This window comes from Alosa alosa, chromosome 15, assembly GCF_017589495.1.
Source record: "Alosa alosa isolate M-15738 ecotype Scorff River chromosome 15, AALO_Geno_1.1, whole genome shotgun sequence".
Lineage (NCBI taxonomy): Eukaryota > Metazoa > Chordata > Actinopteri > Clupeiformes > Clupeidae > Alosa > Alosa alosa.
In genome coordinates, this window is record NC_063203.1 from 2,372,562 (window position 1) to 2,389,944 (window position 17,383).

Sequence of the window (17,383 nt, forward strand, 5' to 3'; positions counted from 1 at the left end):
ACGCCGACTTTGTATTGTTACAGCTTTTAAAAATGGAGCCAAAATATTTGTTCTAACTCGAATTTCATTCAAGTTCACCACTCGACCCCATCATGTGAGCATGACGACAGCCACTTAGGGGTCAACTGGACAATGAGGCTCACAGTTGAATCATTCATGATAGAGTAGATTCTCATGAATAATCAACAAGCGACTGTCATGGTACAAGCGTCGCTTGTACAAATTGAGGGGAGAGCAACTTCCCATCATTAATGTGCCCATAGGCTATCATCATAACCGCCTGTTATTTTTTTTGTTTGTTTGTTTCTGGTCTGAAGATATGGCCTCCAGGAGGAAATGACAACGGCAACTTTGTAACAGTCAAATTTCACAATGCGACCAAGCAGGACCTAGGCTACAACTCTGAGCAACTCACCTTCAGCCACCCTCAGTCTCCCAAGTCGAAAACAAAAGTATTACGTATTAAGTATTTTAAGTAGCCTTATCGGCCTATTTTATGGCGGAATAAAACATAGTTCACATTCCCCCTGCAGCCATAGTCTAGGATTGGGCGAACGACCATTGCGGACAACGGAGGGGCTGTCTGCTCGTTTGGGAGGCGGGACTTAGTAGGCAACCAACACCTCATTAATATCAAAAGCTTGCATATTCATGATTGCTTAGGGCCTACCTTCGCAATTCTGAGGGAGCGGCGCGACTCCGGGCTATTACACCATTTTTTCCTCGGGTGGAGAGACATTCTGCGGGTGTGGTGTCAGAGTAGGCTACGCGCCGGATATTCCGGATCGAACGATACAGGCAAAGCAGTTTCAACGACTGGTCAAATCCTTTTGCGTTATCATTTGAGGTCAAATTAACGCACTCAGGTTTTGCAGACATGGTAGATTATCACGCCACAAATAATCAAACTCAACAATATCCTTCAGGCGGCCATCACATGGAACAGGAAAATGAATGGGACCGGGACCTGCTGCTCGATCCGGCCTGGGAGAAACAGCAGAGAAAGGTAGGAGATTGTCTGGTATAGAGATTGGGAGAGACCGGGGACTGTTGTGGGCCTTCGATGTGGCTATTCGCATGATGAAAATTGTATTGAAAATGCCTGCCGTTTTTTTCTATCGCTATTTAGTGTGATGGACTATTGCTGCTTTTCGAGCTGATTTCACAATGCGTGTGATTGAAGGACTAACTTTCCATCCAGTGGCCTAATGCTGGTTTTCTTATACTACAAACGCCATTATTTTCAAAGATGTCTGTGTTCTATCAACCCATTCATTTTCTATTTTATTTAGTAGGCTATCAATGTGTGAGGACTGTTTGATGGATGTGTCAGCTACACGATATCGATAGGCCCCAATCACAAAGTTACCAAAATAGCTGCGAAATGGTGCAGGCGACGTTTATCAGATGGACTGGAACCAGTCAGATAAAGACTAGCAGAGCTGCCTTTTAGGAATGATTTTAGCAGTTTACGCTGAGTCTCGACTAGCTTGTTAACACTACATGTAGGCTATAGCTTAATCCTAGACGAAAGTTGTAATTCCAGCCCTGGAATTGTGTAGGCTACGGCTATACGAACCTGGTAAAATTTAGAGGCTGTGCTCATAAACAAAAATTCCTTTCGCTGGATTGACAAGATACCATACAGGTTCTCATAGACAGTAGCCTACAGAACATTTGGGCCCGTCATTCATAACGGGCATGATTTTGTTAAACTAAGCATGTTAGACTTTTAGGCAGTGAGGTGCGGCTTTTTTTGCTTCGAAGGGGGCAAAGTTTTGTCAGAACAGAAAAGTTAAATCATTAACCACAGCAAGACTCAAACATGCCCATGTTGTTTGTTACCCACGTAACGTTAAACTAGGCCCATTGCCACCGCGCTTAGGCTACTTTCCGACAACATGCTTTAGATTCATTGGTCCAGACTTTTTGGCTTCAATCGGAGGCGTGACTTATCCACAATCATGGACATTATTTCGGAACACTCGGACGTGGGAGCACCAAGGGCACATTCTTGTGGCTATTCACCCCCGCCGCGCTGGTTATTGCACAAGTTAATGAACGCCTTTTGCGTAGCTGTCTGTCCTCCGTCAAAGGCGTAGGCCTTTGATAATGCTGAAAGGAATTTTCAACTTACTGATATGCAGGACCGCATAACAATTTTAAGCGTTCAGAATCCTGAATTGAGCTCCCAGTCAGTTTTATATGAGGCCTAGCCTTAGGTCTAGCCTATACGCAAAGTCTAAATTTTACGCTTTAAGCTTCCAAAAACATATTCTCTGAAGCCTGTCCTCTTTTAACATGCAGGTTGCTTCGGTACAATGCGTGCTTGGTTTGTAGGCTAACACATTTCGAAAACTAGACTGCTGTCTCTTGGACAACCGTTCTCCACAACATTTCGCAGTGTGGTAAACATGTCATCACGACGCCACAGGCTTGTAGCTGACCTGGCAATGTAGGCCTAATTTAATGACAGAATTTGGGGGTGCTTGCTCTTCTTGGCAAAAAGTAGTCTCTGTTCTACGCCTATGCAATCTGTAATCCATATGAAGAGACGCTTGGGTATGCTATAGTCCTTGTACCAGATCTGATTCAATCGGTGAACAGGTGAACAGTAAAAGTATCATCAATGTATAAAGTAGGCCTATACATTTTTATAATGGCAATGAATTAGTATTTGGGGGCTGTGATGTGATTTGATATTACTCTTAATGTCTCACTTTTCCCTGTTACACTGAATTACCTTTTTGTTGGTGTCTTCTGGAATTAGTGGCAACCCCAATTTTTTTTTTTTTTTCAAATGAATCGGGTTACATTCTAATGTACAGAAACACATAATTTTAAGTTTTATTACATATTTATTTTTTGAGGCTTGAAAACCACTGAACCATTGAGTACAATGCAGTTTCATTAAAATTTCTGCAGTAAAGTAATTGTGCAGCCTGACATAGCAGTAACATAAAAGTACACATGTTATGTAATTTCTTCACTTATCAGAAATGCTTTGAAGTTTCCATGGTTTTAAAGGACAGCTGAAGACTGTCCAGTCCTGTCTCTCTCTGTTGTCAATGGAGTTTGTCTGTAGAAAATGATGACTAATTGTTTCCTCTTTGTCTTGCCCAACAAATATGACTCATTGTCCTGAAGGTTGTGGAGCCTATAGCAATATTCGTTTATTAGGAGGAAGAGAAACCATTGAAATTTTCGAAACCATTGTTTTTAAAAGATGCCTTAACTTCAGAGTCATATCTTGTAAGACACCTCTTGATCACCAGTGTGGCAACAGAACATATGCCTTCCGTTTGGAACACACCTAGTGCGTCATTAAGCATTTATCCTTTATAGACTTTTAGCCTTAATATTGATGGTGGTGTGTATTGTACAAATATGAACGAGTCCTTTGGGCCTGAGTCTCTGCCACTACAGCGGTAGTGCTCCACTCCCCCCTCCACTATTCATTCAACATTAGGCCTTCTTGTGCCGTTGCTTCTCCTCAGTTGCGTCTGTCCTTGATTTCTCAGTTCACCATGAATGAAAGTAAGAATGATGTAATGAGCTTGATAAAGTTAATTGCATACTTGGTGTGAGGTTTGGCTGTTTTAAGGCCAATTCATAACGAGACAAAATTATTGCAGATGAGTTGCAGTGGTGTGAATTCATTGTTGCAAGTTGTTGCAAGCAGCTGATGTCATTGAAAAATATTTGTGTTTACAGCGCTTGTAGCTCACTGCTTTTGTGACGTCACTCAGTCAGTCAAGAAGACAGTATCATGACAGACTTGGTCTGGTGTAAGTAACAAATAAAGGAAATTCAATAATCACAAACAGTGCTTTGTCATATCTTTTTATGAAGTGTTAGTTGGTTGCTGTTTAAATAGATTTAGACATAAATCTGTGATGTGAACACAGATCTTGTAAACTACTCCTGATCTCATTTTGGTCCATGATTGCAGTGCTGTGAGTCCACCTCCAGTCGTCTACTTGCTCACCTTTGTATCGTTCATATCTACGGGCTCCAGGCACAGTGTTTGTACACAGCCCTATGATGGAGAAAGCCTGTTCAAGAGAGTTTATTGGGTGAGTCGTGTGTTTGAGTGCTTGCAGGCCACTTTGTCAGTGAAAGGAATGTGTGTTTAGGTGTAGTCATGTTAGTGGGGGAGGGGCAGAGTAGAATAATCTCTGGAGAGGCTGGTTTGGGGTGCTACTCTTGTGTTCTAGCCCTTTAAGCAGAGAAATAGCATTGTAGAAAGAGTAGGATTTGAGCAAATTTTTTCATTTAATTTATTGTGGCTCTCACTCTTGTTCTTGGGATGTTTTGTGCTACTATTTGGACTCTTAAGGACAACTGGGATGGGTGTGACTGGGACTGAGTCAAAGTGTGTTTTCTGTTGGGCGCATGTAGTTTGTTAATGTAGTTTGTTTCTGTGTGGGGGATGTGTGTGTGTGTGTGTGTGTGTGTGTGTGTGTGTTTGTCAGCATCACCTTCAGCATGTGACACTTCCTCCCAAAAAAGAAAGCTTGTAAGCTTGTTGCTGTTGCTTCTCAGCTCAGAAGCAGTATGTATTTTGGGACCTAGCACCTCCAGATATTATCACACCATGCCGGTCATACCTGCAAAAGACCCACAGATTGGAGATAAAAGCCTTTAAGTGTACAATAGTTTTAGCTAGTTTCCGCTTGCTGTCTCTCTCACATACACACAAGATATTCAAATAATATTTTTAACTAAACAAGTCACTTGTTTGACATGAGACTGAAGATGCTCACCTAGTGACGTGCGTCAGTGAGCACTACCTATTTAATTTGCAGGCTACTTCAGTCATAAAACTAATGCATTTCAGGAAGACAATGTGATTATGATTGGTCAGTTGTGATAAAACATTACAACCTCTCCTTAGCCTATTTGGAAAGGTGGTGAGTGGAGAAATTATGTGTCCCCTAAATTGGGGAATGCCACATTTAATTTTTACTAAATGTATACTGCATATTAGCTATATTTTGTTTCAAGAACATGATCCAACATGGGCTTGTTATTAGGGGTCCAAGCAGAGAAGCTGCAAGAACCCTATAGTTTTGGTTCTGAATATTATTTTTCCGCAGCAAAACCGTGTCTGCAGCCATAACTTTATAGGTACAGACACCAAATTTTACCCATAGGTCTCAAATCAGTGCGCCATCTCAGAAAACAGAAATGACATGGGGGGCGCTATAATAAGCACATTTACGTATTTGCTCGTATCTCTAGACCTGTATGGAATTTTTCTCCTGCATCCATTCCACCCAGCCACGCCCATTTCCATATTGCACATTTTCCCACCATTTTCAAATAACTCAAAAGAGAAACTAATCTGTCTTCTAGAACGTTGATCCGATTGCTAAGAAATTCGGTACACCTCACTTTCAGACCAAGCCTGACAGATTGGCATTTTCTGATTTTTGTCTCTTTGTTAATTAACTGTGTTAGTTAACTTTTGGGGCGCCGCCTGTAATGATTCTATTGCCGTTATTGTATCTTGGAAAGGTGCCATCCTATTCAAACTTGGTACACATAATTACATTCTTTGGACGCACACCGAATTTCGAGAAATTCTGTCCATAGAGGGTGGTATTTCTTGCTATCATTTTTGTTTAGTACCTCTTTTTTGCTTAGAGCAAGTAAGAGATCTAGATGGTGTCCTATGCATGGCATCCTGGCCCTTGCCCTCCTACACTCCTATTCTGATGAGGTCTGATTAGTCCTGAGATGCCTGTGTGATATGTCTAAGAGTGCTACGCAGTTGACCATGTCATTACCACTCCATTTCCCAAATTAGCCCCAGTGTTTCCCATACATTGATTTATTTGTGGCGGCCCACCACAATATCAACATTGACCACCACACAATGATTTTCCTGGTTGTACTAAATTGTGCTTAAATCTGGTTAGAATCATAACCGCGCTGCACTAATTTGTTAAAAACTGTTGCATTCGAGTTGATTCTGCAAACCTACCACCACAAATAGTATTCAATTCTGTGGGACACACTGAGCCCACTTGCCTAGTTAGTCACAGGATAATTTTCATTCCTCCTTGAAACACAGAACAGCTTTGTAGCTGAGGTGTCATAGAGGTAGTAAAGGTTATATCCTTATGACAAGTCCCTACTCAGGCTTTCTTTGGCAGCCTGTAGTCCTGTTCCAAAGTGTGCAGCACGCACAAAAGGCTACACTTTCACTGTCCTTGGACCTTTTGTTTGTTCCCTCATGTCGAAGGCAGCAGTGAAAGACTCTTAAGTGTACAGAGCTCAGACAAAAGCTCTGTTTATAAGAGGATTAGCACAGCCACGGGAATACAAGCCTCGTTCTAGGATTTGGGGCTAGATATTTTATTTCCCTCTTTCCTTCTGGTGTGTGTGTGTTTTACAGACAGACTGACAGAACCACACTGTAGCCTTCATCCCTGTGCGACTTGAAACCCTGCTGAAAAGGAGTTTCCCCACTCATGGGACATACAAAGTAGGCTAGGACCCAACTCCACTCATGGAGGGGTTTGGGTGACAAAGCCTCAGGTGATTCTGAAGGTTATATTGAGGCTCAACAGTAAGACAGAACAATGCTTCTGACACTCCATTAAGGCCTGGCCCTACTGCTACCTCTTGGAAAACCACGAAATAGAAGGTCCAGTGTTCTTCACTGAAGAGGACTGTCTCTTGGCTGCTGAATCCATTAACTGTGACATGCAACCTGTGTGTTATGCACGTTTTACAAACATTCACACCACCACAGCTATGTTTGCTGCACTTTTGGCTCTTGTCAGTGCTGTGTTTTTACCCTCGCTGCACGTAGACAGAGCATCATTTACAAAAAATAGAAAATATTTAACCAAGCAGTAATAGAGGCAGTTTATTTGAATCCTGTGGTTTCCCCACTGCTTGAACTGTTGAGAGCTGCATAGTATACACACATGTGTCTTACTTTCAGATAAGGTTTGCTGTCAGCTCTTGAAAAGTGAGGCTGATACAACTGGCATTAAGATGAGGAATACAATAATGGAAGGATTTAAAAAAGACTAACCTCATAGAGTAAATGAGTGCAAAAGAGAGATCCAAGAGTAGTGAATGAGTAAGGAAGGGGTGTACACAGTGAAAGAATGAGTGGAAAGGGGAGGGCAAAGAAGGAAAGGAAGGCCACTACAAAGGGATTGAATGACTAAGCCATGGATATTGAAGTTAGAGGCAGAAAGAATGTAAGTAAGGGACAGAGACTGAAAGAGGAAGAGCTGACACTAGATAAAAAGGTTCGAGAGATCATGAGGTGATTGGCCGTCCAGCTGGATGAACTTTAAGGCACATGTGCTTGCATCTGGGCACTCTTTCTTGCTTTGCCATCTCTGTTGCTTCCTCTTTCCCCTCTTAACTGTCTTGCATCACCATGCTTTGGATTGGTGCTAGTCTTTGAGATTCTAGCATCACAGGAGTACTGGCTATGTCGATGTGATCCCTCCTCCCATCCAAGGAACCATTTCGAACACAATAGCAACAATGAGTTTGATGTTTGTGTGTGTCCTTATGTGTAAGAGTGTCATGTGTGCAAGAGTGTGTTTAGTGCACAGATGCCTACATATTTGCCACACCAACATGATCGGCAAAATTAAGTTGTTAAGTTTAGGCATAGTTTATGTTCACTACAGTTGGTATGTGCACAGTGGTACATGGCAAAGTGATGCCATTGCCCCTGGTTTTTTGCTGTTTCAGCACTTAACAACCTCCTGATTTGTAAGCTGGTGGATTGTGGATGGCTACTGAAGTCTACTGTCTTGTATGTTACCATTTTTCCCATCTCAGTGTTTTCATACACTTTATGCTACTTGGTAATTAGTTGAAGTGCCTTTGGCAATGATTAGAGCCTCGTCGTCTTCTGGTTTGACTTGAGAAGCTTTGCAAACCTTATTTGGGGATTGTCTTATATTGTCTGTAGATACTCTCAAACTCTCAGATTGGATGTTGGAGAACAGCTACATTTTGGTGTCTCCAAAGATGAGTTCAGTCAGTGCTCTGGCTAGGCCGGTCAAGGACGGTCAGTTATCCCTATTAAGCTACTCCCTTGTTGTCTTGATTGTGTGCATATGGTCGTTGTCCTGCTGGAAGGTGAGCCTTCAACTCAGTGTGAATTCCTGAGCACTTTGGACCCCCAAGCATGATGCTGCCACCACCATGCTTCGCCAGTTTATCCATATGTTAGGTTCTCTTTGGCAAACTCCAAACAAGCTTTCACTGAGGAGAGCTTTCCGTCTGGCCACTCTGCCATAAAAGCCAGACGATTGGAGGGTTGCAGTGTTGACTGTCCCTCTGGAAGTTTCTCCCATCTCTCTGGAGCTCAGCCTGAGTAATCATTGGGATATTGGGTCATCCCAGTAAGCCATAATATCACTCAGGGGAGAATACAATCTAAGAAATGGACTGTTCCAAGGTGTGAACAGATGGCCAAAGAAGCAGTAGGAGCCTCCTACCTCTCATGCATTAGGATTCACTAGAGCTCTGGGCCTTTACATCTTAATGATTTGCTTATGTTGTGAGGATATTGTGGGGGGTTGCAGAGCAGGAAGCATCACATCATACGCATAAGGCACAACGAGAGAGGGGCTGTTTGAAGTGGTCCTGCATCTGCCCCCTGTAAACAGATGTGGGGCAAATCCTCCTCTGCTGCTGCTGAGAAGATTAATGGCCAGTGAGAGCCTGTCTGCCCCCTCTCCCCCTTTCTTTCATTTCCCCCAATCTCTTCCCCTTCCTGCACCCTTGTTGGAAGGGAAAGGACAAGCATGAGAGAACCCATTAAGTTAGTTGACAAGCTCTGTGTGTAAACTGCTAGTTCAAAGAGTTATGAAGGGAAGTTGGGTGCTGCGACCATGTATTTTTTTTTTTTTTCCTGCCTTTGCAAATGTGATGCACAGACAGACACTTGGTGGCTTGGACGATTGCCAAATATTTGTTAGTTTTTTGTGCAACACGGTTAGTGTTGCTTGTACGTGAGTTGTATGCGGAAAAAAAAACGGTGTGTTTATATGCACGCATACATGTACAGGGACATTGGAGTCCGATTTCAAGTCTGAGAAGGCAGAATTAGCTGTGGAATGTCTTTGGATCTGGAAGAGGAGGGGTCATAGCGGAAACACAGGGGAACAAACAGGAACAGAGGAACTTCTTCTGCAGTGACTGGACCTCGTCAAAAGCTTTTTACAGGCTCACCCTCACTTCCTCCTCTCCTCTTTCACCCTTTCCACCATCTCTCTCTCTCTCTCTCTCTCTCTCTCTCTCTCTCTCTCTCTCTCCCCCACCCACTGTCTAACATACCCTCCACTCTGACTAATGGCCACTGTAAGTAGTTCAGACCCACATGGGACCTCAAAAGAGGGCATGTCAGGCTAGGATCCAGGGTCACACGTTCTTCTGTTCCTCAAAGCATTCCTTAATGTCTCGCTGTGACCTTTAATATACTGTGGGTGCACTAAACTGACTTTCAGTGGGAAGCAAGCCAGGGTTTTTGTGTTTCTTTTTAAACTACTCTTTCTCTGGTGTTTACTACCCTTTGCTCATTTTTATGCTGGCTCATTGGAAACTCTTGTAGAAGTGTGTGTGTGTGTTTGTTTGAGGGGGTGTCATCCTTCGCATTCCAGCATTTCTAGCCAAACAAACAGGGCTGGTACAGAGACACTGAGGGAGGCAGACCAGCAATGCCATTTTGGGCTAAGAAAGTTTCAAACAAACAGCACCAGACGAGAAAGGTGTGGTGGCTGAGTTTAATCAGGTGATGTTTGCCCTGCATGCTTGTGTGTGTGTGTGTTCAAGAAAAATGGAGAGAGGGAGAGGTGATAGGAGGGGTGGCACCTTGCTGACTTACATCATCAGCACAGTGACAGGCAGTTAACAGCATTTCCTTATAAGGTAAAAGTACGCTGCCGAGCCAGGGGAACGACAGGAAGAGGCAGTTAGTGTGACAATGCTCTCTTGACTGGGCCAGCCTGCCTGTCTCGTTCAGTCACATTGTCTTCCCCCTCTCCTTCTTCCTCTCTTTCTGTCTTTCTCATTCTCTCTCTCCTCCCCCAACCCTCTTGTTACATCTCTACTGCTTGTTATGTTGTCTACTTTCCCTTCTCTTCCAGCCATCCATTTTAGCAGTCACCACCACCACTGCCCAGTAAATCTGCGTTCTGAAAAGAGCATACTGGCAGAAATCTGAGGCCACTACTCATGGGCCCAGTCAGTGCTTATGGCTAAATCAGTCGCTGTGTTTCCGTGTGAGTGTGTAGTTCGTATGAGTCACTCTGGTGCTGATATGTGTCAGAGCTATCTCACAGAAGCAGGTGTGATGGAGGTGGGGAAAGGGCACTTCTGTGGAAGGAGGCCCAATAGATAAGAAGATGGACTTCCTGTGTGTGTGTGTGTGTGTGTGTGTGTGTGAGTGAAAGAGAAATGACCAACGAGGCAAGGAAATGGGGAACACGCCGCCTTACAGGGAATGTCAGGAATGTGAGGAGCCCACAGAGAGCAAATGTCAAGCTGCATTTACAGACAAGCAGCTATAAAGACAGAAGAAGAGCCTGGGAATTTCTCTAGGCTTGCTTAATTTTTTGGTCATAATCATTGTGTGTGTCATGACAGTGGCCAGTAAGTAAACTGTAGCATTAGTAGGTGACGTCAGAGTGTTTCTGGCTGGAAGTTTCCAAGTTTGCCTCTTGTTTCTGTATCTAAGCCTGCAAGGGTCATCACTCCATCACACCCCACCCTCACTCCTCCCCGACACTCTTTCAAGTCACTTCCATGCTGGCATGCCAGCCGAGAACAGACACAGACACTAAAGCACAAACACTAAAGCAAACAGCCCACAGAAGCCCCAAGCTGTTATTTAACCAAAAAAAAGTCTTAAGAACCTGTTCTGGTGTGCGTCTTCTGCTGACTGGACAGAAGTATGGATAAGTGATAAATTGTGAGAGGGAACACACCTCAGTGACCCTGGGAGTGAAGGCCCGAACATCAAACACTGTGAACATGTGTACAGGGTGACCCTGCCTAGAGGTCAATCCCAAAGCTACCCTCTTGGGGAGATAATTGTGGAGTACTTTTCCTGGAATGTGTGATAATACTGCTTGAGCTGTTGCATGCAGGTTCAGTCAATTCCCACTATCTTAAGCTGTGAACGGGCCTCACAATTTTTAATATGTGATTAGAGCAAGGACGAGCAGTCTTGAAAGAGTCGAGTCTTGTCAACACAAGGTTTCTTGTTAAAGTACAGGCATGGCCACAGATATCCAGCAGCTGTAGGTAGCTGGCAATGTCATGCGTGTTCCAGAATGGCTAGCCAGAAGCCGGTAGCCATGCCTGTTCCAGGGTGGGCAGCCAGAAGCCTTGTGCTGGGCGTTTCAGAAGCAGGACCTTCGTGGCCCCACCTCCCCAGCCGTACCCAGCCGAGGTCAGGCTCCATTGTGCGCCGGATAAAGGCTGCTGGCTGAAGCCCCATGAGTGGCCTGAAAGGGATCGCTATCTTGAGCGGTGGCAGCACATAGAGCTGACCTCAGTCAGGATAAGGCCCCTTTCTAATGTACTGAGAGGTGAAAGGTGAGGCGTTGATAAGCATCCAGCACAAGTCACGTAATTCATGTTTTATTCTTTTTTGTTTCTCATTCCTGTTATTATAACTACTGTACCCTTTCAAAGTAGTGGCTGCTGTGCAAGAACTTTGACTTTCCATATGAGAACCAGGTGATGGTATATATGAAGTTTGGCCAATTGTGCCATTGAATGTGCAATGAATTTTATAGGTGTGTGTTGATTTATGAGGAGGATAGTCACCATCAAGGAGAGAATGCTGTGACTGGTGTAATTACGGCTGGCTCAGGCAGGAAAGTCCAGCCCCCACCCAACCCCCCAGCCTCTTGGATGGATGAGACAGCCCCCAGATGGGTTATTTAGTCTGACCACTGCTTATCTTCTTTCCTGGCAGCCCAGTGTTCATTTACGTTTACCATTTCCCCTTTGAAAGTTATCTGAAGCGCTGAAAACACAACCAAGAGGAAAGGTGGAGGGAAGAGGGTAGTGACTTATTTCAACCCCAACTTTCTTTTAATTTGGTTTTCTTTTTTTTTTCTTATTTCCTTCCCAACTTTCTTTGAATGGGACTAAACATCAGAGTGTTGAAGCGATGATCACCATTGGCTGTTTGTCAGCTAGTTTCTTCATTGTCTGATTCTCTGCAGCTCCTCTGAGTAGGAAGTTGTAGAGTTGACTTCTGGTTTGTTGAGATGAGTCTTACCACATGAGTAGGGACTGGAGGGGGACCTGTGGTAAGGAGTGTTTTTAGTAAATTATCCTGAGGAGGGAGGAGTGGACAGGGCCAAATGGCAGGTTTGATTTTCTCAGTGGAAGGGCAAATGTAATGCTCCATTTTAACCATCAACTCTGCTAGCGACCAGCGATCTCCTTCCTCCTGCTCTGCCTGGGGAGAACAGCTTGTCTCTCTGAAAGCCTTGTGAGAGTGCACCCAGAGAGCACGGACTGCATGGCTGGCATTCCTAACATCCTTCTCATACTAAATTAGGATGACATTCATTCCACTGTTGGCCCTCCCTACTTTTCCTCCCTTGCATCCGTGCCCCCCAGTCATTTGAGGCTTTGTTTGGGATGCCTGCAGCATTCAGGTCATTGTGTGATGAATGACGTGATGTAGGCAATGCCCCATCATACGCCACAGGTGTGCACAGTCAGGCCTGTCCAACAGATTCTCACCTGGTTTCTGTTAATGCATACTGGCGTTCAGGTTTCACTATCCCCCAAGCAATTCCAGGTGTATGTGTGCAAGCGCTTACCATTTTTCGCATCCTTTCAATTGTAAAATAGTCTTTTACAATTTATAGGACCGTCTTACAGTCAAAATGAAGATAAAAAAAGACTTCTGTTGTAGTCCATGGCCGTGAACTGAAACGGGATCATCCCTTCTGAGTGCACGATGGGTTAAATCTGCTGAGAAACCCAACCCAGCTCTCACAAAGACAGGAAGCCACATAAATAAATCAACAAATAAACACAGCCTCCGCTGGAAGCGTCTGCTCAGACTGGACATACAAAATAACCACCACTGCAGTGGCCCCTCACCCTTTAGTTTGTTTCATCCATACTGTCCCTCTGATTCCTCTCGAAGTCTGCATGTTTCCCTGCCTGCCTGTCTGTCTGTCTGCCTGTCTCTCTGTCTGTCTTTTTTTTCTCCCATGTTTGAACTTTGGTGTTTGTTTTGTCTACAGTTAGCATTTCATACATCCTTTTCCACCCCAACCCCCATAGATAAAAAAAATGTCGCATTCCAGACTGAAAGGGATCGGCGTGATCTTTTTTACAGTATTTTTACTGATTTACAGTATTTTACGAGAAGAGGCTTGCCGGCCTGTCTCGGAGCGGATTCCCCCTTATCTCCAGTGGGCTGTTTCTTGTACACATCTGACTCGACGCTACTGTCTGTTTGACTCACTTTTGTCAGCTTGTGTGAAGTGTTGTAGATAGAGCTGTTTTGAGCCATAGTTGGTAGACCACACTGGTTCTTTATTTGCTGCGTTAATGAAACAAACTGTGGTGAGTGGCTTATTTTTGACAGCTAAGGTTCCTGTGCTCAGAGCTGAGAAAGCTCATGTAGCCTGTTGAGTGTAGCATGAGGCCGCTGGCAGCACCCAATCCTGGTATTGCACCATAGAGGAGCTGAGTTGTTCTATGGGAGAACCTATAAAAGGGAGTGAAACGCAAGGCAGTGCTGTACTCCTAAAGAGATGACTCACATGTCCTGGTAGTTCATCACCTGTAACCTTGTGACATCACTCAAAGACGGAGGAAGGCAAGTGTGTCAGAAAATCTGCTTTCCCTCGTGTGCAGTACTCACAGGGCCAACAGGAGCTGTTAGGATCATATGCCAGAGGGACATTGTACACCTGCATTTGGATCCCACCTCGGCCTCCTCACTGTACTCATGTTCCCACGATATCGCATACGGCCTCTGCAGCTTGACCCAATCAGCACCAGGCCAACTTCAAGGCCAGCCATTTTGTTACTGTAGTGTTGTTTTGCCTTCCCCCTTCTAATATACTGTAATAATCCCTCTTCAAATTAAGAGTAATACTGAGCCTTGCTGTAAATGGACCACAACGTGTTTATGACTGGATGGTTAATTTATTTGATTGTTCATATCCTGTTGTCTTATGGAAAGACCTTGTCTGTCATTTTCTGTGGTTGTCCTTTATTGACACTTGATGTCAGTGTGTCGGTGCATGTGGGGGCTTGATATATTTGGGAGGAGCCCCCAAGTGTGTGTGTGTGTGTGTGTGTGTGTGTGTTTACGACACACCTGCCCAGACCTGATGAGGTAAGCGCTGAGGGGTGCGGCACCACAATATTCAGCACGCAAAAATGTGCTCCTTAACACGCCTCGTCCTGAAACCACAAACACACACACACACACTTCCGTCTGTTAGAAAGAAAATCAGTTACTCCTCTCCTTGTCAAGACTCAAGAATGCTGATGCCCCAGCTGATGCGCTTAGTCAAGCCAAAACTGTTTTCAGATGTATAATGCCAAAACACCTAGGAATCGCCTTCATCAGGCACTACCAGCCCCCCAGCAATAATTCTGGGTGGCGCATAGATGAGCATAGGTCTGAATAAAAAAGGCTAACACATGGGTGGATTTACAGCTAGTGAGGGGGTGTGTTGATGATTAACATGGGTAGATTTACACTTAGTGTGTGTGTGTGTGTGTGTGGGGGGGCTGATTAACATGGGTAGATTTACATCTAGTGTTGATCATTTTATAATATGCCATTGTGGTGTGAAATTGAAAGCATTCAAATGTAAGGACATTGCAGAATTGTCATTTTACATTTCATTTCGAACCTTTACACAAGCAATTGGCAGAGGCGTATCTGGAGATGTTATTGGCCAGTCAGCATTTTTGGATTTACTCTATTCACTTGGTAACACTGCTCCACAAATATGAATATGCGTGATGCATGACTCATATCCTAGAGGCCATAGAACATTTGAATTTTTTTGGTGCAACGGCTGTCGATTTATTGTGCAAGACCTGCTTTCAGCCAGCCATGTGCATTTACAAGCACACCAAGTTTCAGGTGGTACAAAAAAGAACAGAAAAAACTTGACTTGCCCCATACGACTGAGCTGCACTTGTGGTGGTCATAATGATGTCAATTAGGACATCAATGTCAATTAGGAATTGTGAACCTTACATTTTCAAACCTCAAAACCAACTGTTCCCTGGTTATTTGTGGAGACTAACTGCAGACATACTGTTTTCATTGATTTCATTTTGACAAAGCCATCCTTATCCCTGGAACATCACCAGCAGGCATGTTCACAAAGCCACCATGGGCCAGGCTTAGCTGTGTCAGGAAAGTAGGGGGTGATGAGGCCTCTCTGTCTGCAAGCCGAAGACACACACACACACACACACACATACATACTATCACATATAGTTTCACACACTTTCACACAGTATCTTGCCCTCAAGGTCTAGGCTCTGACTGATCCATGTCCTGCTCATAATATGGTGCTGCTGATGCCATTTTGAAAAATGGAGTTCCCCAGTAAGATGCTCTGCTGAGTGACTGTAACAGGAGAGGAAACCACTGCGTGTGTGTAGACGTGTGCATCAGCCATAATGACCATCGTTCACACCAGTTGCCTCGTAGTTGAGTGTGCGGAGTTGACCTAAGAACTAATGCACAAGCTATGGCTAATAATAGCTGTTATCTGACTGTGTCTTTGTGTTTGCTGACTCCCAGGAGGACTTTACCTGGCTCACTCTGGTTCCTGCATCACTTGACAGAACCTCTTCTCCTCCCCTGCCCTCAGTTGATCTCGCTTGAACCATGTTATGTCTCCTAAGTTATCCTGTTGTTAGAAGTTATCCTATGGATTCTCCTCTGGATTTACCTGCTAACACTCCCACAGGTTTTAGTGAGTAGACATCACGTGGTGCTGTTTAGTCTTAAGGGTACTCCCATAAACAGACCTTACCGCTGGGCTTGCCACTGCATGCCTGCTCCCTGAGGACGCAACGCCTTCTGTTTTTAGTGCTGTGCGATACTTATGCATGTGTGTGCACGTCTCCTAATGTCAACATGGGCAGTGTATGTTGTATAGCCCTGCAATGAATGCAGATATATATGTCACTATGTACACTATATGTCATATAGAATACTTGTGGAAAAATTAATCTAATCTAAGCTGTTTGTCTTTGTTTCAACTTTTCTTGAGTAGCTGTCAAGGAAAAGGTGTAGTCGGTAGTTTCGGTCAATATAAGTGAATGGGTGAAAATACCTTGGGTATACCGGTAGATATAATCACTTGACTGATTTATGTCTATACCCAACAGATAAAGATCCTTACAGAGAAGGAAACATTCCTTCCATATTGAAAAAAAAAAAAAGATTTTAAATTCCATTGTCCTGTCATTGCCTTGTGTAGTCATCTTCTAAAATGTATGTTGGTTTTATGTTAGCGGAGTCTTTCATAGAAACGGAATGGAATATTTCCCAATTTAAGAGCAAAGTTCTGAAAGTCACCAGATGTTCCATGTGTGTGTGCTGTGTTTTCTGATCCTGTAGTGAGTGTGAAAAGGTGAGAGCTACTCTGTGTGTAAAGCTGATGTGTGTGTCTGCTACTGCAGGACTAAAGGGAGCGGTTCTCTCTGTATTGTGTGAGTGTGTGTGTGATAGAGGGGGCAGGGCAGTGATCAGCATAGCTGTGTAGTCATGCATGGAATGTGCAGCAGTTTTGAAATGACATTGTGTGCAAGCCTGGTTCATTCTCTCCAGGTGCCACCACGCCCTTTGCCTGTCTGTCTGTCTCACTCACTTCAGGAAATGTCTGTTTGTAAATGCCCTATTCTCAAAGAACTGTGTTTGTGTGTTTGTGTGGCTGAAATTGGACTTAAGGATGTGGTTGTGTCATGCCAGCGTTCCAGAAGAGGGAGTGGCAGCTCTGACGCTCACCTCCACCGTTGATGAGCTGTATAATGGGCAAAGGCCAAAGGACCAATCAACACTCTTCCTTGTGTCAGAGTGGTGTTTCTTGGGGGAGGGTGACATGATGTAAAGCTGTGGTGTGATGAACTTCTCTACGCTCAGACACCCACCAAAAAGGTGACGCAGAGATTTGAGTCTTATGAGGCGTGTTCTGTTGGCTAGGATGTGTGAGCATCTCACTACCCGTCACTGGTGTCAGAGATCTTACAATTGTCTCTTTCTTAACCCTGTTTAACCTTATTTGGTTATTATATTTAAGGCGTGCGTGCGTGCGTGAAGACGGGCCGCATTGTGTCCACATTGTTTGTGTAGGGCCTGGTTGTTGTTTGT

The 17,383-nt window shown here is 44.2% G+C and overlaps 1 protein-coding gene across 5 annotated transcripts in view; it reads left to right on the forward strand.

Moving 5' to 3' along the window:
• The first annotated feature begins 657 nt into the window (after nucleotides 1-657).
• actn4 (actinin, alpha 4) overlaps nucleotides 658-17,383 on the forward strand; it is a 35,412-nt gene continuing 18,686 nt past the window's right edge. For 2 of the 5 annotated variants that reach the window (XM_048264189.1, XM_048264187.1), the window contains exon 1: nucleotides 659-1,006. In XM_048264189.1, coding sequence (XP_048120146.1) covers nucleotides 878-1,006 — 129 coding nt within the window. In that variant the 5' untranslated portion in view covers nucleotides 659-877. Of the gene's footprint in view, nucleotides 1,007-17,383 lie in introns of all 5 variants that reach the window. The other 3 variants (XM_048264188.1, XM_048264185.1, XM_048264184.1) reach the window with 3 other exon arrangements.